This window comes from Ceratotherium simum, chromosome 6, assembly GCF_057802395.1.
Source record: "Ceratotherium simum simum isolate JZ-2026a chromosome 6, ASM5780239v1, whole genome shotgun sequence".
Lineage (NCBI taxonomy): Eukaryota > Metazoa > Chordata > Mammalia > Perissodactyla > Rhinocerotidae > Ceratotherium > Ceratotherium simum.
Genome location: NC_141905.1, coordinates 27,787,038 through 27,811,565, shown reverse-complemented (window position 1 = coordinate 27,811,565; position 24,528 = coordinate 27,787,038). Strand labels below are relative to the sequence as shown.

The 24,528-nt window shown below is 37.3% G+C and overlaps 1 protein-coding gene across 2 annotated transcripts in view; it reads left to right on the top strand.

The window, feature by feature from the left end:
* The window catches only part of VCL (vinculin), a 105,263-nt gene that overhangs the window by 38,284 nt on the left and 42,451 nt on the right, over positions 1 to 24,528 (top strand). For both annotated transcript variants that reach the window (XM_004426949.3, XM_004426950.3), the window contains exons 3-6: positions 19,050 to 19,200; positions 19,362 to 19,470; positions 21,136 to 21,258; positions 22,755 to 22,915. In XM_004426949.3, coding sequence (XP_004427006.1) covers positions 19,050 to 19,200; positions 19,362 to 19,470; positions 21,136 to 21,258; positions 22,755 to 22,915 — 544 coding nt within the window. The remainder of the gene's footprint in view (positions 1 to 19,049; positions 19,201 to 19,361; positions 19,471 to 21,135; positions 21,259 to 22,754; positions 22,916 to 24,528) is intronic.

Sequence of the window (24,528 nt, the reverse complement as noted above, 5' to 3'; positions counted from 1 at the left end):
TTTAAATAAAGCAAGAAGTGTTCCTTTATTTTTATCCTCCTTGTGTTCTATTATTTTCATTGAACAGATGCAAAATTTCACCCATACTGATGTCTTATTATTTCTAACTTACTTGAGTGGGTGCTTACAGAACTATGTTTCTGTTAATTCTGCAAAATGTTCATGTGTCAGGAAGTAAGGTACCAGAAGCATCTGTTTTTTGTAGAGCCTGTTTTGTGGGACTATCTTTTTTAACTTGCTTTCATTGGACTTCGTGACCTCCAAGGTTTCTTCCAGCTCTAACCAACAGGAGCCTACATTGTTTGCGTGCCATTCTGTCAGCATGGTAATATGAAGAGAAATCCTATGCTGTCACTAAACATAGTTAAATTTGCATTTACCTTACATTAAAAACACCGCTCTAGCTTGTACCCGTTTGTCCCTCACCCCCTGGAAGGTACAGAGTATGGTGAGATAGTGTACAGGCGGTTTCAAAATCAGGTGGGTAGTTGGACTAGATGACCCTACAGAAAGTTCTTTCAACCTTGACATTTAAGTCTATGAATATCATTTGATTGGTAAATGAATTTTTTTGGAAACTCATTTCTGCTCATTCCCAGAGATATACCCTTGAAATATGCTATGTGCTCTGACAGGCTTCCTTGGGGATGTAGGCACATTAAGGAGTGTGCCCTAATTGTGACATTTTTTTAAAAAGTAGATAACTTTAAAACAAAACAAAACTTCATTGATCACCCTTGGTGGTAACTACGACACCAACCCTTACTCTGTTAATTGGTAATTTAAAGAAAAGAATTAAGCATTTATTCTGCCTTTTCAGAGCTTCCTCAAGAAATTAAAAATAGAACTACCATATGATCCAGCAATTCCACTTCTGGGTATTTATCCAAAGGAAATCACTAGCTCAAAAAGATGTCTGCACCCCCGTGTTCATTGCAGCATTATTTACAGTAGCCAAGACATGGAAACAACCTAAGCGTCCATCGATGAATGAATGGATAAAGAAAATGTGGTATATACACACAATGAAATATTCAGACATAAAAATGAAGAAAATCCTGCCATTTGCAACAACATGGGTAGACCCTGAGGCCATTTTGCTAAATGAAACAAGTCAGACAGAGAAAGACAAATACTGTATGATCTCATTTATATATGGAATCCGTAAAAAAGCAAACTCGTAGATACAGAGATTAGTGGTTGCCAGAGGTGGGAGGTGGGTGAAATGGGTGAAGGTGGTCAAAAGGTACAAGCTTCCAGTTATAAGATAAATAAGTCTTGGGGATGTAATGTACAGCATGGTGACTATAGTTAATAGTACTGTATTGTATATTTGAAAGTTGCTAAGAGAACAAATCTTAAAAGTTCTCATCATGAGACAAAAAAATTTGTAACTATCCTGCCTTTCCTGTACAGACTTTATTTCACAGTAGCCTAATAGCCCTAGTTGATGAGGGGAATTCTAACCAATAAATGTGGAATAAATGACAGAATTAGAAAGTCATCATTGTGCAACTTTTAATGAAACAATTCATTTAGGTAAGGATCATCAATGGACGAAACCATTCAGAGGTTTTAACCTTTATACCATGGGGAAAAACCCTGGTCTCCTTGGGGAGTCAGGGAAAAACACTGTTATGACCAACTGAAATATTTGCTGAGCAGTGTTTAAAAAGCACATAACTGAATATACTACACTCTGAAATGCTATCTGAAAATAGCCTAGAGTACAAAAACAATATGGCTGTGGTTGTCAAACAAATTTGGGGGCAAATAAATATTCTGCAGTTCAAAACATGATGGCTCTTTATGCCTTTCTTGAGAATGCAAAATGAAGCAGAAAATAACTTTAGTAGACGCCTTGACTGGGAGGGGGAGGGGACAGAGAGGGAAACAGATGGAAGCAATTAATGACATCCTTGGAACTGTTGAGTAAGACATTCTTTTGGCTGTTTGGTTGATGTTTCGAAGTTTCCAGGGCATGATAGACTGAAGCTTCCTCTGATATCCACTTTCACAAGGATTTCTACATAGTGTCTTCTTTGGCAACACTAGAGAATAAAATAAGCTTTAAAAATTTATTCTTAGATCAATTTCCACTCCTAGAATGTTAGAATGTCAGGGTTAGAGAAAACAGAAGACTCTTGGTCTGTAGATAGATTTATTCCTAAGTAATCTGATATATAATTAGAGATTTTTCAGGGAAGGTTATGACATTTTCAGAATTTTTGACAGTTTCAGGATTTGGGGGTCTCAAAATCAAATCATAATCTATTTGTATGACTGGCAATTAAAGCCATGTTGGAATGTTGGAGAATGATTTAATATCAGTTAAAGATTATATATTTGAGTTGTAACTGTCAATGAGAGACTTCCAATGCTGGGGCAATTCCTTATTGTAAAAGTGAGAGCTATTTTAATATAGAGCAAGATTTGCATTGTCGCAGGAAGGCTTTCTCTTGGGTGGAGCAAAAGTTATCTAATCCCTGACTACACTGGTAGATAGAGTTTACAATTTACTAATTTTACCCAAGATTGCATTAATAGCCACACTGTTGCACAAGAGGTATAGGGTTGCATGATGATTGCCATAGAAACTGCTGCAATATTCATAGACTTCAAGAGTATAATGGCCATGCTGTACTGTTAAAATATTGGTTATACTCACCCTATAATAAGTCAGTTGTTCACCTCAGAAATACAAAAGATTATAAGAGAATATTATGAAAAGCTATACGCCAACAAATTGGACAATCTAGAAGAAATGGATAAATTCTTAGAATCATACAATCTTCCAAAACTGAATCAAGAAGAAATAGAGCATTTGAATAGACCAATCACCAGTAAGGAGATCAAAACAGTAATCAAAAACCTCCCAAAAAATAAAAGTCCAGGACCAGATGGCTTCCCTGGTAAATTCTACCAAACATTCAAAGAAGACTTAATACCTATTCCTCTCAAACTCTTCCAAAAAATTGAAGAGGAGGGGAAGCTTCCTAACTCACCCTATGACGCCAACATTACTCTGATACCAAAACCAGACAAGGACAACACAAAAAAAGAAAATTACAGGCCAATATCACTGATGAACATCAACGCAAAAATCCTCAACAAAATACTAGCAAATCAAATACAACAATACGTTAAAAATATCATACACCATGATCAAGTGGCATCAGGGATGCAAGATGGTTCAACATCTGCAAATCAATCAGTGTGATACACCACATTAACAAAATGAAGAATAGAAATCACATGATCATCTCAATAGACATAGAGAAAGCATTTGACAGGATACAGCAGCCATTTATGATAAAAAACTGTGAATAAAATGGATATGGAAGGAAAGTACCTTAGCATAATAAAGGCCATAAATGACAAACCCACAGCTAATATCATCCTCAAGGGAGAAAAATTGAAAGCTATCTCTCTAGGAACAGGAACCAGACAAGGATGCCCGCTTCCGCCACTCTTATGTAACATAGTATTGGAAGTCCTAGCCAGAGCAATCAGGCGAGAAAAAGAAATAAGAGGGATCTAAATTGGAGAGGAAGAAGTGAAACTGTCACTATTTGCAGATGATATGATTTTATATACAGAAAACTCTAAAGAATCCACAAAAAAACTTTTAGAAATAATAAGTGAATACGGTGAATTTGCAGGATACGAAATCAACATACAAAAGTCGGTTGAGTTTCTATACACTAACAACAAAGTAGCAGAAAGAGAAATTAAGAATACAATCCCATTTACAATTGCAACAAAAAGAATAAAATACCTAGGAATAAATTTAACCAAAGAGGTGAAAGACCTGTACACTGAAAACTATAAAACATTGTTGAAAGAAATTGAAGAAGACAGAAAGAAATGGAAAGATATTCTGTGCTCTTGGATTGGAAGAAATAACATAGTTAAAACATCTGTATTTCCTAAAGCAATCTACAGATTCAGTGCAATCCCTACCAAAGTTCCAATGACATTTTTCACAGAAATAGAACAAAGAATCCTAAAATTTATATGGAACAACAAAAGACCCAGAAAGGCCAAAGGAATCCTGAGAAAAAAGAACAAAGCTGGAAGCATCACACTCCCTAATTTCAAAATATACTACAAAGCCATAGTAATCAAAACAGCATGGTAGCGGCACAAAAACAGACACACAGATCAATGGAGCAGAATCGAGAGCCCAGAAATAAACCCACACATCTCTGGACAGCTAATTTTTGGCAAGGGAGCCAAGAACTTGCAGTGGAGAAAGGAAAGTCTCCTCTATAAATGTTGTTGGGAAAACTGGACAGCCACATGCAAAAGAATGAATATAGACCATTATCTTACAACATACACAAAGATTAACTCAAAATGGATTAAAGACTTGAATGTAAGACCTGAAACCATAAAACTTCTAGAAGAAAACATAGATAGTACTCTCTTTGACATCAGTCTTAGCAGCATATATATATATTTTTTTTTGTGAGGAAGATCAGCCCTGAGCTAACATCCATGCCAATCCTCCTCTTTTTGCTGAGGAAGACTGGCCTTGAGCTAACATCTATTGCCAATCCTCCTCCTTTATTTTTTTTCCCTTTTTCTCCCCAAAGCCCCAGGAGGTAGTTGTATATCATAGTTGCACATCCTTCTAGTTGCTGTATGTAGGACGCCGCCTCAGCATGGCTGGACAAGCAGTGCATCGGTGTGCGCCCGGGATCTGAACCCGGGCCGCCACTAGCAGAACGCATGCACTTAACCGCTAAGCCATGGGGCTGGCCCCTTAGCAGCATATTTTCAAATACCATGTGTGACCAGGCAAGGGAAACAATATAAAAAGTAAACAAATGGGACTACATCAAACTAAAAAGCTTCTGCACTACAAAGGAAACCATCAACAACTGAAAAGACAACCTAACAATTGGGAGAAGATATTTGCAAACCATACATCTGATAAGGGGTTAATCTCCAAAATATATAAAGAACTCATACATCTCAACAACAAAAAAACAAACAAGCCAATTAGAAAATGGGCAAAAGATCCAAACAGACATTTTTCCAAAGAAGATATACAGATGGCCAACAGGCATATGAAAAGATGTTCATCATCACTAATTATTAGGGAAATGCAAATCAAAACTACAATGAAATTTCATCTTAAATCCATCAGAATGGCTGTAATTAACAAGACAAGAAATAACAAGTGTTGGAGAGGATGTGGAGAAAAGGGGACTCACATATACTGCTGGTGGGAATGTAACTGGTACAGCCACTGTGGAAAACAGTATGGAGATTCCTCAAAAGATTAAGAATAGAACTACCATATGATCCAGCTATTCCACTGCTGGGTATTTATCCAAAGAATGTGAAAACACAAATGTGTCAAGATATATGCACCCCTATATTCACTGTGGCATTATTCACAACAGCCAAAACTTGGAAACAACCTAGGTGCCCATCAAGGGACGAATGGATAAAGAAGATATATGGTATATATACACAATGGAATACTACTCAGCCATAAAAAAGGATGAAATCTGGACATTTGTGACCACCTGGATGGACCTTGAGGGTGTTATGCTAAGTGAAATAAGTCAGAGGGGGAAACTGTATGATCTCACTCATAAATAGAAGATGAAAACAACAACAACAACAAACAAACACATAGTTACAGAGATTAGATTGGTGCTTACCAGAGGAGGGGGGGGAAGGGAGGAATGTGAAAGGGGTGACTGGGCACATGTGTAGGGTGATGGATGGTAATTAGTCTTTGGGTGGTGAACATGATGTAATCTACACAGAAATAAAAATATAATGAAGTACACCTGAAATTTATATAATGTTATAAACCAATGTTACCTCATTAAAAAATAAATAAATAAATAAATAATAAAAGAGAAAAAAAGAAGTCATTTGTTCTTTTAGAGGTTGTCAGCAGGAGATTCAGCTACTGTATTCCGTGTTTGTATTTTGCATCATCATCGTCAATCATCATTATCAGGCAGCAGCAGCAGTAATATTTATGTGCAATTGATTGATTAATGGGCTAGAGACATTAATTGGTTAATTACATATTTATTGATTGCTTTTTATGTGTCTAGCATGCTAAGTGCTACATAGAATAACTGTTGGGCCACTTGTAAGATGTATTACAAGTTATTTATTAATAGTAATAAAGTACCAAAGTTTGCAAATGCTTTGCTTTTTTTAAAAAGTAAATTCAGTGTATTCAAGGTCACATGTATAATAACATCTCTTTCATTCTTGCTCACTAGGTATTTTTTTTTTCTTTTAGCTTTGATTGAAGTATAATGTATTCACTGGCTTCTTTTGCTTTCTTAAGTGGGAGAGAAATTAGTGGAATTACAGCTATGGTGGCTGGAAATTGTACATAATCCCAGGTACACCCGTGGGGGTGTGTCATATATTTGAGTTTTATTCTTCTGTATATCATGGAGGAACAAAGGTGGAAAAGTTCTGCTACCAAGAGATTTAAAAAAAATGCTTTAATGGGCCAGACCTGGTGGCCTAGTGGTTAAGTTTAACACGCTCCACTTCGGCGGCCTGGGTTTGGTTTCCAGGCACAGACCAACACTGCTCTGTTAGCTGCCATGCTGTGCTGGTGGCCCACACACTAAAAAATAGAGGAAGATCGACACAGATGTTAGCTCAGGGTGAATCTTCCTCAGCAAAAAAAAAAAAAAAAAAAAAAAAGGCTTTAACAAGTTTCAAATTAAAGAGGTATAATACACACTGGCTTTAACTATAATAGGAATTCAGAGAAAGAGAGCTATCATTATAGGTAGGAATAGTGGAAAGAGACTTCATGTAGAAAGTTGGACTTGGGAGGATAGATGTAGGGAAAAAGGAAAATACTGTGAGTGAGGACAGATGTGGGGAGAAAGGAAAATAGTCTGGGTGGAATGAATGGCATGAGCCAGTCATGGGGCTGTGAGGAGAGGAACAGTCATGCGGGGAGTAGGGAACTAAGCTAGGTAGGTAGGTTGAGCCAGGTGAAGAAGGCCCTTGAGAGCCAGGCAGAGCAATTTGGAATTGGGCAGCAGAGAAGCTTTGCAGTTCTCGAGCAGTAGAATGACCAGGTGAGAGTGGTTTCTCAGGAAGATTCATAACCAATACAGGATGAATAATAGGTGCTAGTGAAGGACAGTACTATATGTCAAACCGACCAGATTCATTTTCGGTCAGTGTGGATTTGCTTCAAATTGATTCCTTATATGTAAAAACTGTTTATGGCAAACTATTTTCTTTGCCTCAGAAAAATTGCTATTGCGGTATACAATGGAATTTCTTATTTCTGCAATGGAGCAGAAATGGATAAGGGAGGCAGTTCTTGGACCTTATCCAAGGGTGTTTAGTATCCAAACGTATCAAAAGGTATCACTTGTGAGGTGGTTTTGTGGTATGAATTTAAAAAGGGCATAATGCGCTTTGTCTGTTGGCAGGCAAGTGACAGTTTCATTTAGAAATGTGAAGTGTTGCCACTCGCTGTCTCAGTGCTGCTCTGAACAGTCTGCTTGAGATCATCAAAACTTGGATTAATTCACCAGCTTGGACTATTTTTGAAACATATTGTAATGTCTAGGCTTGTTGAACCAAAGGATGTTCCTAAAATACTATGTGAAAGGATGTATGTACTATTGGAAATCTGCATGATTGCCATTTATCATATTTCCTAGGAAATTGCCTTGTTTTAGCCCATAAAATTTATTAGTTGAGCACAATTAACGTTATATATTTGCACAATTTTACTTTGGTTGATATTCATGTACAAAGAAGAAATTTGAAAAGGATTAAAACATGCTTACACTTAATTTAGATCTCTTTTGACCTAAAGTAGTGTCATACTTTTAGATCACCAGCCCTTATATTCAGTTTTTTCTTTGCTTATGATCTTGAACACTCAAAATAATTTGTGATGGAATTTGTATTTTTAAACACTCTTCTCGGTGAAAGTGCCCAGAATATCTTTTTTTGGAATTAATTATTTGATCATACCACTCAATGCACTTTGCTTGTCTGGGGCTAATGTGTGATTCTAGTGTTTTGTGTTTTTAACTTGAGTTTTTTGTGATCTTTTCCATTGCTATTTTAAGAGAAGATTTTATCTCTTAAGATAGATGACCAGGTTTCTTTGAGATAATCATTCACATATGCCAGCTGACTTGCTGCATTTTTGACCTAGAGCAAGCACTCAAACTTTAAATAGTTTACCTTTGAACTTGCCACATTAAACATAGTTGGGTACTACTGTTTTTCACAGACTTTCTCAAACAAAAATGATTTAAGTTTTGAGTCTTCTCAGTAATGAACTCTGAGTCATTTTATTAACTGGCAGAAAAGTTCTAAACAGCTTTGATCCTTGGTTTACTGTGTATGGCCTTCATGATTAAGAAATAAACAAAACTTGAAACATGTAATACTTTGGTTTCCATTGTCTAAAAATCACATGATTGAAAGTAACTCAACGGGCCAAGGGAACTCACATTTATTGAGTACATATTATTGGGCCAGATACTTATGTATTTTCATTTTCTCATGTAATTCTGAGAACACCAACTTCAAGGTATTAATAATTTCATTTACAGACAAGAAAACTGAGATTTGACAAATTTTAACTCACCTGAGGTGGCTCAGCTAGTAAGTGGTAGGACATAATACCTTTTGGTGATCTTGTGGCTTCCAAGTCCATGTTCTTTCCGCAATCTGACCTTCCAAGAAGTCACTTAGTCCATCCCTCTCTCTCCAGGCAGTAGTAACTTTATACCACTTTTAGAGGGTAACAGTTTACACTTTTTCTAAGTATTTCTGCGGAAAGACTATTGCAGAAGTAATTTGCGATGTACTGCAGTGTCTTGTAACTCTTAAGCTGTAAAGAGGTCATAAAATTTGCTTTTTTTTTTTTTTCTCTGAGAAAGATTGGCCCTGAGCTAACGTCTGTGCGAATCTTCCTCTATTTTGTATGCAGGATGCTGCCACAGCATGGCTTGATGAGTGGTGTGTAGGTCTGCATCCAGGATCCAAACCTGTGAACCCTGGGCCGCGGCAGTGGAGCACACGAACTTAACCATTATGCCACCGGGCCAACCCCCAAAGTCTTAACATTTTTAAAGCTAAAAAGCATCATAGAGACTATTTAATCCAACTGCTTTATTTTGTAGATGAATTGAGGTCATTGGCTGCTCCACCCCTACCCTGTAAAACCAAACAGAAACACTAAAAGTAATTAGATACGAGTATTCCCTGTTACCTTGATTGTTCCTTTATGATGAGTCCAGTCCCAAATTAAGAAGTTCTCAGGGTTTAAATTTTTTTCCCCACATGTATTTAAAATCTTTATTATTATTTCCTTGGTAGAAGCAAAAGAACCTTACAAAAATAGCTCCATTTCTTGAATACCTGTTATGAGCTGGGTCCTTTAAGTTGTGGTATTTAATTCACTTCATCTTGCAGATGAGGAAGGTGAGACTCAGAGAAGTTCAGTAACTTGTTGAAGGTTACCTAGGACGTAAATGGCCGAGGAAGGATTCAAACCCTGTGCTGTCTGACTCCCAGGCTTGTGCTCATTCCAGTATTCTAAGATTCTTTCTCTGGGGCTGGCCCAGTGGCGTAGTGGTTAAGTTCGCGGGCTCCACTTTGGCGGCCCGGGGTTCGTGGGTTCAGATCCTGGGCGCAGACCTACACACCCCTCGTCAAGCCATGCTGTGGCGGCATCCCATATACAAAGTAGAGGAAGACTGGCATGCATGTTAGCTCAGGGACCATCTTCCTGAAGCAAGAAAAAAAAAAAAGAGGAAGATTGGCAACAGATGTTAGCTCAGGGCCAATCTTCCTCACCAAAAAAAAAAAAAAAAGATTCTTTCTCACTCTTCATTATAAGAATCTCATCCTATAATGTAAGAGTTATTGTGAAGCTTAAATGAGTGAGATAATGTTTGTGAAAATACCTGGGAAAAAAAAAAGACATTTGGTGATTATTAGCTTTCTTCCTTAGCTTCTCAATTTTTTTCCTCAATCATTTTCTTCAAATAGTCTGTTACTTTTTAAGCTTTTCTCCCAGAAAAATTTGCCCTAATTTCTTGTGTCCTGAAGTAAGACCTTTTAGTTTTTTAATCATAATTGCTTGTTTTTATTTAATGCTCTTTCTGTATCTATTGAGATGATCATGCAGTTTTTATCCCTTACTCTGTAAGATGGTCTCTGGTCTACTACATGATATGTATTTTCTTTTTTTTTTTTTAATTTTTTGTTTATTGCAGTAACATTGGTTTATGACATTGTAAAAATTTCAGGTGTACATCATTGTACTTCTATTTCTGCATAGATTACATCATGTTCACCACCAAAATACTAATTACAACCCATCACCACACACATGTACTGAATTATCCCTTTCACCCTCCTCCCTCCCCCCTTCCCCTCTGGTAACCACCAATCCAATCTCTGTCCCTATGTGTTTGTTTATTGTTGTTATTATCTACTACTTAATGAAGGAAATCATACGGTATTTGACTTTCTCCCTCTGACTTATTTCACTTTGCATTATACCCTCAATGTCCATCCATGTTGTCACAAATGCCTGGATTTCATCATTTCTTATGGCTGAGTAGTATTCCATTGTGTATATATACCACAGCTTCTTTATCCATTCGTCCCTTGATGGGCACTTAGGTTGCTTCCAAGTCTTGGCTGTTGTGAATAAGGCTGCAATGAACACAGGGGTGCATGTACCTTTACAAATTGGTGTTTTCAAGTTCTTTGGATAAATACCAAACAGTGGAATAGCTGGATCATATGGTAGCTCTATCCTTGATTTTTTGAGGAATCTCCATACTGTTTTCCAATAGTGGCTGCACCAATTTGCACTCCCACCAGCAGTGTATGAGAGTTCCCTTCTCTCCACAGCCTCTCCAACACATGTTGTTTCCTGTCTTGTTAATTATAGCCATTCTGACGGGCGTGAGGTGATATCTCATTGTAGTTTTGATTTGCATTTCCCTGATAGTTAGTGATTTTGAACATCTTTTCATGTGTCTGTTGGCCATCTGTATATCTTCTTTGGAGAAATGTCTGTTCAGGTCTTTTGCCCATTTTTTAATTGGGTTGGTAGTTGTTTTGTTGTTGAGATGCATGAGTTCTTTATATATTTTGGAGATTAAGCCCTTATCAGAAGTATGGTTTGCAAATACCTTCTCCCAATTGTTAGGTTGTCTTTTCGTTTTGTTGATGGTTTCCTTTGCTGTGCAGAAGCTTTTTAGTTTGATGTAGTCCCATTTGTTTATTTTTTCTATTGTTTCTCTTGCCCGGTCAGACGTGATGTTTGAAAAGATGTTGCTAAGACCGATGTCGAAGAGCGTACTGCCTATGTTTTCTTCTAGAAGTTTCACAGTTTCAGGTCTTACATTCAAGTCTTTAATCCATTTGGAGTTAATTTTTGTGTATGGTGTAAGGTAAGGGTCTACTTTCATTTTTTTGCATGTGGCTATCCAGTTTTCCCAACACCATTTGTTGAAGAGACTTTCTTTTCCCCATTGTATGTTCTTGGCTCCTTTGTCAAAGATTAGCTGTCCAGATACATATTTTCTGAATGGTGAACCATCTTTGCATTTTTATTTTGTATTTATTTATTTTTTTTAAAGACTTTATTTATTTATTTCCCCCCCCCAAGCCCTAGTAGATTGTTGTATGTCATAGCTGCACATCCTTCTAGTTGCTGTATGTGGGACGCGGCCTCAGCATGGCCAGAGAAGCCGTGCGTTGGTGCGCGCCTGGGATCCAAACCCGGGCTGCCAGCAGCGGAGCGCATGCACCCAACCGCTAAGCCGCGGGGCCGGCCCTATCTTTGCATTTTTAGATAAACCCTAGTTGGTTGTGGTGTAAAAAATAAAATACAGAGCTAAGTTCAATTTGCTAACATTTTAAAAGAATTTTGCTTCCTTGTTCATGAGGGATCCTGATGTGTAATTTTCTTTTCTTGTTCTTTTCTTATCCAGTTTTGGTATCAAGGTTATTTTAGCTTCGTAAAATAAGATCTCTTCCTAGTCTTCGAAACACTTGACATAAGATAAAGATTATCTGTTCTTGAAAGTTTGGCAAAACTTGCATCTAAGTAAAACTCTCTGGGCCTAATGTCTTTTGGAGGAAGAAACTTGATTACTCATTCAGTTTCCTTTTATTATCTAATTCAGGTTTTAAATTCATTTTTAGTCAACTTTGATAATCTGATACTTTTCTAAGAAGTTATCCATTTTATCTATCCTTTTTTGTTCAGTGTTATTTATTTCTGCCTTTTTTCGTATCACTCTTTTAGAGATTTATGTTTTATGAGTTTTTCCCCCAAAGATCTATTTCATTAAATTCTTCTCTCATATTTATTATTACTTTCTAAGTTTATTATTTGAATGCCTTATTTTCAATATTTCAATCTTTATGTTTTAGTCTTTCTTGTTTTTAAATAAATATATTTAGGCTCTTATTTTTCTCTAAGTCCTACTACAAATTTAGAAAAGGCTACAGGTACTTTTAATAGCTGTTCAGCCCTAAATATTTTAGTTGTGAATTCCTCTTTAACCATATGTATTATTTAGGAGTGCATTCTAAAGATTTTAAAGTTCTTTTCGCTAATTTTTTATTGTTATGTATCTAATTTGATTGCATTGTGCCCAAAAGACATGGTTGGTATAGTATCAGTTCTTGAAAATTCTTTTGTGACATAATAAATGGTCAGTATACTATGTGTGTTTGAAAAGAAAGTATATTCTCTTTTGCTTGAGAATATGGTTCTCTTTATGTCAATTAGGTCAACACAGAAATATTATTGATCAAACTTTTTATAACCTTACTATTTTGTCTGTTTGAACTATTGGTTTATGATTGAGGTATGTTGAAATCTCCTGTAGTAATTGTAGATTTGTCAGTTTTCCTCATAATTGTCAGTTCTAGCTTTATATATTTTAAAGCAATATTATTAAGTGGTTACAAATTTATAATTCTACGGGATACTAAATTCTGTTAATTATTTTATTGTTTATTACCCTTTTTTAGAATGACTGTTGATTGAAGTTAGCCTATTGTGGACTTGTATCTCCACATTTTGTTCTTTTTTTCCAAACCATAGTCTAGGTTTTGGCAGTTTTCTTCACAAGTAAAAATATTTTCTGTTTGCATCTATTCCACTTCATTTTGTGTTTAGGCATTTACACCTCTAACTCATTTATTACATTGTGCCGTAGAACAGTGATTGTTAACTTTTTTCATCATAAGGAACTTCAAATAATAATACTGAGACTTTTTATTATTAGTTGATTAAGAATGTATAAGAACAAAAGATACAATGAATTTATAATGTTTTTAAATAACTTTTTATTTTCTTCATCACAACAGCATCGACATACATTTTAAAACTACTAGTATCTGTAAGACACGCTTGCTTATATATTCATCTGTTTCTGCTGTAACCCGAGCATGAGATGGAGGAAGGATCATAGGAGCTGAGGGAGCTGTAGGTAGCAGAGTTCTTGACTGAACCTTGCAGGCTCAGAATCTCCTCTTCCTTCATAGATGCCAGATTTGAACAGGGGGTGAAGGAAATGGGCAGAAAGACTAGGACTAATCATTCAGGCTTTAAAGGTTTCAAAGGTTGTGACTCATACCCTACCTTCAAATAAGCTCCTACCAAGACTTGAGAAGCATAGGGCCGGCCCCGTGGCTTAGCGGTTAAGTGCGAGCGCTCCGATGCTGGCGGCCTGGGTTTGGAACCCCTGGCGTGCACCGACGCACCGCTTCTTCGGCCCTGCTCAGGCCACGTCCCACATACAGCAACTAGAAGGACGTGCAGCTATGACATACAACTATGTACTGCGGCTTTGGGGGAAAAATAAAAAAATAAATAAAATTATTTAAAAAAAAAAAAAGACTTGAGGAGCATATAGCTTGGGCAGCAGTGATACTTCTAACCCTCCCATTCCTAACATGCAGTTATCTCTTGGCGCTGACAGACTCTTGTTTTGTTTGGAGGTGAAGTCAAAACTGGCTGCCTACCCTCCTAATCTCATCTGAAATAAAAGAATTCAGTGAGCCCGTGGTGTTTATGTGTGTGTTTTAGCTTCGTTATCTCAATGTACACGGTCTAGCAAAAAGAGTTTGGTGTTGCCTTTAAAGGGTTTTGAATGTTTTCAGTATGACTCATTGTGGTTTTTAATTTTAGTTTTGGATGTGCACATGCAGTGTCCTGTATTATCACTGAGTTATGACAGGAAAAGGAATAATTTGTGGATGAGGCCTATAGGATCTTGAAACCTAGGAGCACAGGATTGGAACAGCATGTCGTAGTGTTATCACACAGTGTGCACGTGGGTGAGTTGGTGCTGTGGACTTGCTACTTGAACTAGATTACAGGTTGTCATTGTACTCTGTGTTCCTGACTCCCTCCTAAAAACTGTAACTGCTTATGGCCTTCACTCAGGTTTCTAGATGACTAATGGCTGAGGATCCTTGACCTTTCTCAAAATGGCAACACCAGGAGCAAAGCATATTGGCTAGTGCTGGGATGCCACAGAATGAATCTACTTATGCTATTTTAAAGTCAAATTTGTGCCAAATGGCTAGTATATAAAAGAAAACTTTGTTTTCACATATCTCCCTGAGTCTTTTGAAATCTTCACATATATTATTTTTATTGTTATTTTTTAATCACATGTACATAGACAAAAAGATCTGAGAATGGAATGAATTGATATATATAGGCAGTACTTCCTAGTTGAGGGATACTACAAAGGCTGAACTACCAGTTGCTGGTGCCTGAAATTTTATTGGAGCTCATTCCTCAGGTTAACAATTGAAATGCTTAAATACCTAGTGAAGGGTGAATTTTTGAGGCCTCAGCAGTCATTTTCACATCAGACCTTTGGCTGAGGGTAGGCTCTAAATATGGGAAAGCAGAGAAAGTTTGAGGGCCTGCCCCTTACCTGGCCTCTCACTCAGGTCTTATATTTATGAAGGGCCTGGACTTTAATATTATCTTCAGTGATACCATATATGCAGTCATAGAGAAAAAGAGGGAGTCCTAAAAGGTGTTTATCATGTGCTTAACAGTATTAAATGTGAACACTTAAATATACCACCATGTTTCTGATCCTGTTTTGGCACATCTTCACTTTTAAATATTGTGAGCTTCTCAAACTTGGAAGTGATCTGGGCCATTCTTGATCTTTGAGAGACCCTGCCCAGATGGAAGGGAAAGAAAATCTCAACACAGGCTAAGAAGAGAGCAGGAATAGCCCTTCCAGTCAGTTTTGCCTGCCAAGTAATTATGCCAGGGCCAGCCTGGTTGGAAATGGAGGTGCCAGGTGCAGTGGCCACAGTGGGGCTAGCCTCCTTGACCAGCCAATTGTGTTCTCTTTCTTCCTTCCACGTGTTTCCTTTGTATCTCCCAAGTGTCATCTGTGCTTTGTGTGATTGGATATGCTTGTGGTCTGACCAACTCTCTCTCTTGAAAGGACGGGTCCCAAGATGTAAACACCTGCTTCCTTGGGTAATCCGACTTCCATGAAATCAGATTTTCAGGTGTTCTGCTCCGTAGCACTTCAACCTTTAGCAAACAGGATGCATTTTTTGTGACAGTATTTATAACCTAAATGGCTATACCATCTAAGGTCAGGTTTTAGTAAAACAGTGAATTTGATGTAGGATAATTGCCCCCCTCAACATGTTTTTGGGAGTGGGGTGAAAGTTTAACTTGTTGAATGTTTTAGAGAGCTTTTGAAATTATGGAGTAGTGTATGTCTAAATAGGCCCATCAGACTGTCTCTTTTCTATTATTTTGTCCAAAGCGCTCTCTCCTTTCCTCAGCTAAAACAGTGATCTAGGATATGATAATTGATTTTTACAGAAGCAGATTGAGATTGTTTGGTTTCAGGGTGAGTGAGTTACCTGCACTTTGTGATAGTAGACTGCCCTTCATAGTCAAACCAGGTGTATTGCCAATGCATGTTATTTTTCACAAAAGACGTGTGTGTGTGTGTGTGAGTGTGAGTGTGTGAGTGAGAGAGAGACAGAGACAGAGAGAGAGAGAAATCATTACATTGGAAAAACAACTCAGAGATTCTGTGAAGAGAATCATCTTTATAAGTAGTGCTGAGCTTCTGAGGGCAGGAACAAAGTTGTTGTCATCTTCTGCATCTCAACTTTCCTAATCTCTCAGGTAAAAATGACTACTCCCACTTTTATGTCCCCTCAGCATGTGCTGGACATACTTCTAGATACTAATTTATATTTGTTTGTTTACATGTATGTCTCCTCCTACCAAAGTGGTAACCCTTTAAAGGTAGGGACTTATAAAAAATCTTTCTATTTCTAGGACTCATATAGCATGTAGTAGGTCCTCAATATGTTAGATGAACTAATATATGAAAGAAACAAAAGGAATTTAAGATTAGTGACTCACTTCTGGATACAGTCTAGAAGAACCTTTAAAATGACTTGTGACAATCAATCTTTATAATCTCTGAATCTGTTTTTCTCTTATTTTTCTTAAATAAAATATTAAGCATCAGCTTCTTGATTATTGATAATTGAAATCACATGGAACTGAGTAGTTTGGAACCTTTACATCTCTTAAATTGTATCAAGATATATCATATGGTAATTCTGGGAAGAATGGATTAGTGGGTTATGAGTGAACATATTTCAGGTCCCTTGAGGCTGTCATTGGCCTATTGATCTAAAGCATAAGAATTTTCTATTAATTTAGGTTAAAGACTCAAAGGCAGAGAGAAGCCTAAACCTGTGCTAGTTGATTGATTTAAAGTATCTAAATTGATATTATTAGTATATAGTCAAGATATATAATTATTTAGGAAACAGACATTATCCCTAGTGTCATTCTCTAAAATGCTTTTTAAAAAATTGAGATTTGTATTAAAAAATAGAAGATCGCTTTAAGAAGCCAGGCAGCTTGAATGTTTAAATAAAATCTGTTTTCTGCAGACAAGACAGACTCCTTCCTGTTTCTGACTACTGGTTAGTCATGGTGGGATTTGTTTGGCTTTTATGAATGTCATTAAATTTTAATGTACAGATCAGATGTCTTATTGCAGGAAAAAAATGGTACAGTGTCTGTTTTGGCCCTATCATTTTACCATACAAGGGAACCATTAGTGGAAAACCAAATTGATTCCTGCAGAGCTTTTCCATTTCATCTTTTTTTTTTTCTATTTCCTTTCTCCATGATAGTTATTCCTAACTTTCCTTTATTTTTTGTTTTTTCCAAATTTGAAACACTTATGCAGTAACTAGATCCTTGCAAATAGCTGTAATGCAACAGTTGCATTCTATGATGCTTATGTTTGTTTGCTATAATTTCATCTAGGTTTATGTTACCTGGAAATAAAATCAAGTTTGTGACTTTTTAAAGTTAATAATTTCTATGGGACAGATGATTTCATGATTGCCTTGTTGAAAATTCATTCATTCATTCATTCAACAAATATTGAGGCTGGCCTGGTGGTGTAGCGGTTAAGTTTGCACATTCCGCTTTGGCGGCCCGGGGTTTGCTGGTTCAGATCCTGGGCACCGACCTACTCACCGCTCATCAAGCCATGTCCCATATAGAAGAGCTACAACTCTACAACTATGCTACACAGCTATGTACTGGGGCTCCGGGGAGAAAAAAGAAAAAAGAGGAAGATTGGCAACAGATGTTAACACAGGGCCAATCTTCCTCAAAAAAAAAAACAAACCATAAATATTTATTGAGCTTTTATTATGTATCAGGCATTCTACTCTGTGAATACATTAATGAACAAGATAGGCAAGGTCCTTGGCCTTGCTGAATTTATAGTCTTGTGGGAGATAGAGAAAACTAAATTGAGAGAGTGTGATAAGTCTCATGGGGAGCACACAGGCGAGGTACTCATAGATTTGGGATGGTTTCCGGAAGTAAGAGGCATTTAAAAGCAGAGTCTTAGAGAACAAGTAGGGGTCAGTCAAGCAAAAGAGGGGAAAGAGAGAGGTGTTTCAGTTAGAAGGAATGGCTCTAAAAAACCTTGAAGCAAAGCTCAGTGCTCTTCAACTAGTGATCTTCAGTGAGTGGTTGGCTATTCCTAAAGGACTTTTGAAATACTTCTGAATATTTAAAGTTTTCATTTAAACATTTTTTTTTTTTTTTTGCTGAGGAAGATTCGCCCAGAGCTAACATCTGTGCCAGTCTTCCTCTATTTTGTATGTGGGTCGCCGCCACAACACAGCCACCGATGAGTGGTGTAGGTCTGCGCCCGAGAACTGAACCCGGGCCATTGAAGCAAAGCGTGCTGAACTTAAGCACGAGGCCACGGGGCCAGCCCTGGGTTCCTCTTTTAAGTGAACTCCTCTCCCCCCACCAAAAAACACTTTTGGCTGCTCAGCTCGTCTAAGTTATATTAAACTATATTAATATTAAACTATTAATAATTGGTTCAGTTATTAATGCCAGAGACATTTTGATTAACAATGTACTGTTATAGGGCTGTTTTCAAACAGTCCAATGGATTTGTCAAACAAATGCATTTAGCTAGACGAATGAGAAATTTATCATTACCTCGTGCCTTTTCTTTGTGTTTTCTCCTATTCCTTTGCTTTGTCTGATTATTAGGTTTCACTTAACACAGTGGTTTGGCATTTTATTTCCAGATGTTAAATTTGAAACTGTTGTAAAAGATTTCAATTGTCTGTGTAGTATCTTTTAATGGCAGTGTGTATAGGGTGAGGAGTAGGGAAACAAGGAGTTACAGAGATATAGCACCCTAAAGTAAAAGGTCCGAAACATTTTCTCATCATTTTTTGTTGCCAGGAAATAAGAAAAAACCGGGGATTAGTGCAGTGAATGAATGAATGTGCTGCCCTTAATTGTAAATTTTAAAAGCTAAAAACTTAGGTTCTATTATAAATTGGTCTTGGCTATTTTCCATGGGGAGAAAAATGTGAATTTGCATCCATTTACAGTCTTTGCATTTGCATATGGTATTCTGCTTGGTTCTGCCAGTGGGTTAACGCCATGTTCCTCCCCACAGGGTTGAGAATGCTTGCACCAAGCTTGTCCAGGCAGCCCAGATGCTTCAGTCAGACCCTTACTCAGTGCCTGCTCGAGATTATCTAATCGATGGGTCAAGGGGCATCCTCTCGGGCACATCAGACCTGCTCCTCACCTTTGATGAGGCTGAGGTAGGCAATCTCTTCCCCACAAAAAGCCTCATCATAAAAATAATAATGGAGGATTGATGATTGTTTAGGATGAGAAAATGTTGAATAGCTACACATCTGAATTACCATGTTTTCACTTATTGTTCACTCACTTGACTAAATACCCTGAAATATATTTTCAGGTTCGTAAAATTATTAGAGTTTGCAAAGGAATTTTGGAATATCTTACAGTGGCAGAGGTGGTGGAAACTATGGAAGATTTGGTCACTTACACAAAGAATCTTGGACCAGGTTAGTCATATCCAATTTTTATAATGAAAATTTTTATGGATTCTCCATGTTTGATCAAGAGGAAAGGGGCACTTCCCCCTACTTTTTGCAGAAGATAGGTAGTGACACATTGGGCTTTTAGGTGTCTCTACTCTGCTGATGGAGTTGATGCTGTGCTTCTACTGAGGAGATATTGTCTCTGAAAGCTGAATCTGCTTTCTACAAATCCTGGCCCTGTCTAATGAATTAAAGTAGACATTGCAAATGTTGCTGGAGAAGGTAGGAAATACTTTTCTATTACTGTAATGCTTAAGGCCACCCTGAATCCTGACCTCTCCATTCCACGTTATACAGCATTCCTTCACTGTCTGCCAGCTGGCCTGTAGCACTTGCTAATTAGCCCGCCTACTATTATGGATTCATGCCCTAGCCCAAGCTGCATAATATAATTAGACCTAGAAGGAGAGAAGAACTATTGTGGCTAAATCTCATTTTGAAATGATTATTTAGTCATCTGAGGACTGAATATTCAAAAATACATGAACAGGTACCAGCTTTTGATGTTATAGACATATAACATGAACTTGAGGGTCCTTAATGAATGAGACTAATGACAAGACACATCAGCTGTTTAGCTGGTCAGTATCACCTTATAAAATGCTTTTGTTTTATGCGAAATGATTTTTATTAACAGTATTTTTGTAAGGTTCCGGTGTAGTCATTCCATAAACATGGCAATTAAGAATTTCTCTGAGCCATCATTGAAGATCACCGGGAAATGGCTTTAGAGCAGTACTCTTTAAATTTTCTCATAACACTGGGAAAAAATTTTATTTCTTCAAATGAAATCTTATGTAGAATCCTAACATATAAAAGACAAAAATGGTGCTACTCTGGATGAAGCAGGGGCAGCCCCCCCTTTTCCACCTTCCTTTGGTACTCTTGACGATCTGTGAAACTACTTAAGAAATCCTAAGAGCAGTTTGAAAATCAAAGCTTTAGCGAATCACATAGCACCTTTGAATAATAACCAAAGTAAACAAAAAGGGTTAGCAGGCTGATTCCAAAACACCAGATGCTTTCAGATGCTGTCATCACTATAATTATTTTTATAATATTTCTAGTTGTTTCTAATTACAAAAGTAGTACATGCTTATTTTGGACAAATTGGAAAGTACAGAAAAATATAAAGATGAAAACAAAACATGTTATTATAATTCTAAAGATTCTTTTCAGCCATTAGAGTCTCAGTACTAAGTTCACATGATATTCTTACATACACAGGCGCAGTGGCCAGGTACATGGCATGAAACCTGTACACATGGTAGCCAGGCAAAATATTTTTCCCCCACTTGTGAATTTAATTTTTTTGAATGTATATTTATTCATGTCAATATCTTTTTATGTTTGTCAATGTGTTTATGTCAAATGTGTGAAAATTATGTCACATTTAGGATTTACATTTGATAAGTTACTTTTAATGAAAAGATAAAGTTGCATTAAGTTAAAATTGTCCTGAGAAATTCTGTACCATAAATGCTAGAGTTCAGTGATAGTATCTGTTGTTTAAATAAGTAAATGATCAGTTTGGACTTGGATAGTAATTCATAATAGATTTAGGCTCAGAAAGCCAGACTCTGGATTGTTTCACTACTCACCCTGCACAATTTATTTCTTATGCCCCAGGAATGACTAAGATGGCCAAGATGATTGACGAGAGGCAGCAGGAACTGACTCACCAGGAGCACAGAGTGATGTTGGTGAACTCAATGAACACCGTGAAAGAATTGCTGCCAGTTCTCATTTCAGGTATTTTCTGCCTGTCCTTTATCTTAGAGAGGAAAAAAAATGTTAACGTGTTCTAAACTCTGATGTTCATTTTCTTTTGCTGTGTGGTTGCATGTCTTTCAGCCTGGGTAAAAATGAGACCTGATAGATTGGATATTACCTGATGACTGCAGCTGATTAGCTAAGAACCAGTATTCATCTTCTCTAATGCTCTCCTCCTGCTCTTTGTTGGAAACTGCCCTTCCTGTTGCCTAGTTCTGTTCTCCTGAAATTCCTCCTGAAATGACAGGCCTTTTTCTGGGAGATGGAATCTCCTCTAGAAGCTCTAATCTTGGGTGTATGAATTTTGACACCTTTATTTGTGTTATGAAAAAACAATTAGGAGCTAGAATGGGTATTATAGAGTACTGTATGATAAAGAAGTGAACCCAGAATGCTTTGCAGTGTTGCATTAACACAGTTTTTCCTAAAACATATTTAACTGTTCTCTATGTTGTAGAGCTGGTGGTCTACACCAATTGGGACCACTTTCCCATTGAGCAGAGCCCAGAAATGCAAATGTGGTGGCTACTCTCTCAACTAGCAAAAGGGAGTTACACTTATTGAGTATCTAGTATGTACAAACACATTATGGTTTATGTAGTTATCTTAGTCAAGTTGTGGGTTGATTAACTCTCAGAGGGCAGCATTTTCAAAATCTTATGAAGCATGTCACTGTGACCTCCAACAATTGCCTTCCTGCTTTGGCATTTCAAGTAGTAGCTAAAAAAGGAGACATGAATGTAAGAATTCAGAAAGCCCTTACATGAACCAGAAAACAAAAATTTGTTAATAGAGTCTTATGATCTTTCTGGGAAATAGTGAGGCCAACTGATCTATGTGGCAGAAAAGTTGTTAGGAAGAGGATTTATTTCTAATCTGGGTAACTCAATAAAGTGTTGATGAATCTTTGTTTTTATAATTTTAATTATTTCATGGAAAGATACTCTCTCTAGCGCTTCACAGTATTTTTATTGTTTTCTTCTTCCTCACTTTTGGGGGTTAGAAAGTCCCTGCTACATGTTGAGAGAAATCCTGGAAGATAAACTCAACACTTTGGGATCTTCCATTAGGATTGGGGGCAGCAAGATCTTCCAGTTACAGTTTTACTGACTGTTTTTATCTTGTCCCATTAGGTTTGTTTTAGATGGCGCCAGTGTTAGGGTTGGGATGATAACTGATTTAGAAGGATATTGGATATTCCATGATTGTAGGTCGTTAGTACGTGCATGTTAAATTAGTTCCCTGATCGTATTTGGTGATGTTTTGTACCTTGAGTTTTCTTTACAATGAAGGTTACTGATGTAGGAACTTTATTGGCAGACTTGGCAGTGTTTGTTTTTATATTCTTTTTAAGACCTTAGAAGACCTTAGAAGCCCAAAACATGTGTTCAAAGTGTAGAACACTTTGTGTGATATTTTTATACAGCAAGGTTAAATTCCAAGCTTAGTTTCTGATCTTTTGTTTATTTTTATAGCTATGAAGATTTTTGTAACAACTAAAAACTCAAAAAACCAAGGAATAGAGGAAGCTTTGAAGAATCGCAATTTTACTGTAGAAAAGATGAGTGCTGAAATTAATGAGATCATTCGTGTATTACAACTCACTTCTTGGGATGAAGATGCCTGGGCCAGCAAGGTAAGTGTTATTGGAGGAGAAATCAGCAAAATCCCAAATTCTCCCCTCCTGGGGGTTTGATTGTCTCATACAGTCATGTGTTGCTTAATGACACGGATACATTCTGAGAAATGCATTAAGTGATTTTGTTGTATGAACATCATAGAATGTACTTAAACAAACCTCGATGGTATAGCCTACTACACACCTAGGCTATATGGTATTAATCTTATGGACCACCGTTGTATGTGCGGTTCATTGTTGACCGTAATGTTATTATGCAGTGCACGACTGTATTTTATCTTGTATCGTGTGTAGAATAAGACTGTTCAGATATTATGAAATAATTTCTTCACTTTTGTTTCATGGGTTACTTGCTGCTTTTGCAAATTTCCTTTGCTCCGAGGTAGAACAAATAAGTAGTTACGTGGGATGAATGTTGGTTGAAGGCTGAGATGTGTAGCTTTGCCTTGAGGCTAGAGTCTCATTGATTGGGCTGATGGAGGAATTCTGGTGTGGTGAATTCCTCCACAGTGGTTCCCCTGGGTGGGAGCCCTGCCTTTTTTGTGGGCGGTTGTTGCTAGGTGACTAAGTAAGATACAGAATATGCCTGTGACTGAATTTTATGGAAAACTTTTCCTTAACCAACCTTTGACCCAGAGAAATCTACAGAGGAAACTGTTGACATTTCTAGGTGTGTCCCTTCATCATTCCATTTTCCCTAAGGAAAGCTTAATTAAAATATTAGTTTCACATTTGTCAGTTAATTTGCAGGGTCCCTTCACTCTTTGCCTAGAATTTCTTCTTGAACTCCAAAAGAGTTGGTAGGTTCCTTCTAAAGCCCAACAGCAGTCATTTTGTGTTGCTGCTGTTCTGGTTTGGTTTGCTTCTCCTTGTCTAGTGACTGTCTGGGGGAACAGAGATGCTGGGGTCTATACTTTCCGTGTAGGAGCCCAAGATGCAGGCAGTGGGTGGAACATACTGTCTCCAGGATCCAGCTTCCCCATGTGTGACCCAAATGTTGTCTCCAGGCTACCTAGCAGGCTGGCAGCAGACTAAAGAGGGGATTTTGTAGTGTGACTTCCATTGGGTGCCCAGTAGGGGTATGTTTGTCCTCCAGGACACCTGTAAGGTAAGGTCAAAGCTGGGGTCTAAAATCACCAACCCTCTCTCTTGTTGCCCAGAAAGCAAATCCAAATATGCTGAAGAAATTAGTCAGCTTATCTTAACTACGGATTTGTTTGCAGAGGCTCGAAGTTCTTAAACAAGTTCTAAGACTGTATTTTTAAATCTATATGGTAAAATCATTTTAAGTCTTTGATATTTTACTTAATTTTGCTTTTGCATATTTAACAACTTTCACTTCCCTGTTATGACTTCTTTATGCATCTTTTTTTGTTCTCTTGTTTGTTTTATTCTTTTTCTCACATTTAGAAGGTAAGCTTTCTCTTGCCCTCTAGTTTCTTTTTCACTTAAAAAGAGAAAAAGCATGTCTGAGGTTTTCTTGTGCTGTGTGCTGTGCCTTATTCTGTGTGCTGGTAACACTGTGCTCGAATATGCGTCAGAATGTAATATAATATGGGACTCAGGGCTGTGCTGGGCAGACTGACTCTGGCTCATATTGAGCTATTTTT